The sequence below is a fragment of the Pundamilia nyererei genome, unplaced genomic scaffold, assembly GCF_000239375.1.
Source record: "Pundamilia nyererei isolate P.nyererei 1_Seehausen unplaced genomic scaffold, PunNye1.0 scaffold00214, whole genome shotgun sequence".
Lineage (NCBI taxonomy): Eukaryota > Metazoa > Chordata > Actinopteri > Cichliformes > Cichlidae > Pundamilia > Pundamilia nyererei.
In genome coordinates, this window is record NW_005187615.1 from 103079 (window position 1) to 105996 (window position 2918).

A 2918-nucleotide genomic window follows, 5' to 3' on the forward strand; every position below is an offset into this window, starting at 1 on the left:
TAATAATTTAATTACACATATTACAATAGTAAATACTCGTTTGATGATAATCAGTGCATAAAAGCAGTATCTTATCTGCAGGGCAACACCTGTTTAAGTTACATTATTTGACAACATAATTCTAAAACCAAATCAGAAATGATCATTATCAATGATTATAATTATTCCAACTGCTGTAGTACCTACTAAACAGTGTTTGTTTATTTATTTAGAAAATTGTCATACAACATAAGAAAGCAAAAACATTGTAATTAACTTCAAGTATGCGTTTATTTTTTTATACAATGGTATAATGACAAACATTAATGATAAAGTAACAATGCACACTAAAAAAATATTACCTTCAGTCTTTAATCAGATGTTAATTGCTTGTGTTGTTGTTTTCAAAAATTGTTTGATTTCAGAAATTTTAATGTGCACTGCTTTTGGGTTAGGGTTAGAAAAGGACGTGACAGAGTAAACAATAACACACAATATAATTTCACATAGCAGGAGGACAATGAAGGTGAACGATGTCCAATGTTTCAGCATGTTACATCAGATTATTTTGAAAGAGTGCATTAAGATGAAAACATCCTATTCTTTAAAAAGTTCAACACCTTTTCTCGAATTTCCTTTGTTTTCAAACCATAGATGATTGGATTCAGTGTTGGGGGAAAAATTAAAGTTGACAAACCCATAAATCTTCTGAAATGGGGTGAAACATTATTTAGTCTATATGATATGATGGTGAAAAGACCAAGACACTCCAACAAGAGAAAAACAATTAGATGTGTAGCACATGTCTGCAGAGCTTTGGCTTTTGTATCTGATCGTTTAGATCTAAAGCAAGTTATGAGGATGCGGAGATATGTGTAGAAAACAATTCCATTAGCCACTAATTGTGAAAGAGCAACTATAAAAAGGCCATAGATATTGTTAATAGTTGTGTCAGCACAGACCAAAGTCAACAGAGATGGATTATCACAGTAAACGTGAGTCATTTCAGATCGACAACGAGGCAAGCGCAAAAGTAAGAAAAAAAGCACAGCAATTAAAACTAAACAACTCATCCATACAATGGTGATTATTCTCATGATATGGGCATTAGTCATCACAGTACTGTACTGCAGTGGGTAACATATGGCAATGTATCTATCATATGCCATTGCACTCAGATTGAACACAGTGCCTGCTGCATAGATATGGATAAAGAAAGCTTGAGCAACGCAAGCTGAGTATTGCATTATCCCACTGTTCTTCAGTATTTCTTTGATGAGCTGTGGAAAGAGAGCTGATGAACCTATAAGGTCATACATAGGAAGGTTCAGCAGAATTAGGTACATTGGCTGATGCAGAGATTTATTCAGCACAATGGTGAGGATTAGAGTAAGGTTGCAAAAAAGTATGATCATGTAACTCAGAGTTGCAAAAAGAAATGCAGGCAAAACACTCTCAGAGGAGAGATTAAAGACATTAATCTGTAAAAAAGAGGATGTGTTGTATCGGTTGTTCATTTCTTAGCTTTTGCTACTTATAAAACTCAGAAATCAATCATCACTTCATTGTTTATTAGGGAGAAAATATTTATGCATTTCAATTTAGCAATCACACCAATGAACATAACAACAAAAAAATCATAAAAAGAGGAAAAAACATTGAATGTTATGATTACATTTTATTCATAAACTGTAATCATGATAACTTCATGCTGGGCAACTGAGTCCATGTACACCGCGGTTAAGCATTACACAGTGTATATATTATGCATTTATGATAACATGTTATAATATTTTTGCCTGTAGTCTGGAATTCAAATACTCAAAGGCAATAGAGCAAAAAAGCATTAATTCACTTCAATGCACAATAAAGATTATATCTAAACCACATACACACAAAGCAGTCATCTTTATCGACTTATGTTAGTGCTGCCTGTGACTACCCGGTAAAACATTCAAGGCTTTATAGGTGTGATTTTGAACAGCAGGCAGATCTCTGGAGTATTGGGTGTTATCTTAAAGCTCATCTTTAGATTGTTAGTTGTGACTTAAGCACTGCTTCACAGGGTTTGTGAAGAATCAAAAATGTATTATCATCTCACTAAGGACATGCACAAACGTGCACGTGGAAATCAGACATAATCGCTCTAATTGAACATTGCAAAAAACAGTATGTGCTCTGTGTTATGACATTCATGCTTGGAACCCTAACATCATCTATTCTTGGCAGGAAACAGTGGTGAAGATCTTTTATGTACAACGCCACTCTGTTTTTTTCCTTCTTTCTTTAGAAATAAGCTAGACCAAAATGCTCACTGAAATGCTGGAATATTTTTAATATAGAGCTAATGAAGTGGATAGGACTTGATAGCAGTTTGTATAGACACTATAGGGTCAGCAATGGCAACTTCAGTAATATTCCCAGTTGCCCATTTAATTGCAGTACTTGTAAACCTGTCAAAAACAAAATAAATAATTATCTCCAAAAGTTGATTGACGCTACTTCCAGATGAACAGAATCAACTTTTGGAGATTTACTTACCTGGATGATTGAGCATGCATCAAAATAAATCCCCAATGTTAAATTATTGAAGGTATTTCAGCACCAAAAGATGAGCTTTTACCTTTTCTTTTCTTTTCCAGGGGACCACTGACCACACAGAAACTTGTGGATGAATGGTGATAAACCTGGTAATTATTTATGAGTATTATGTTGTCATCCTATTATTCAGAAAAATATCCAATTAGCTCAAATAGCCTGATATATATAGCCCAGTATCACACAAAAGACAGGGGGTCATTTGATCCTGTTTTTTGTTTTGTCCAGTGTGCATTAGTAAATATCTGTCTAAAATATTCTATTGAAAATGATTATGATGGGGAAATTAGCCTACATAATAATAATAATAATAATAATAATAATAATAATAATAATAATAA

At 33.3% G+C, this 2918-nt stretch overlaps 1 protein-coding gene across 1 annotated transcript; it reads right to left on the reverse strand.

Moving 5' to 3' along the window:
- Positions 1–560: 560 nt before the first annotated feature.
- On the reverse strand, positions 561–1496 carry LOC102195737 (olfactory receptor 52D1-like). The gene has a single exon (XM_005748143.1). The coding sequence runs from the start codon at positions 1494–1496 to the stop codon at positions 561–563; it is 936 nt and encodes a 311-aa protein (XP_005748200.1).
- Between the last annotated feature and the right edge of the window lie 1422 nt (positions 1497–2918).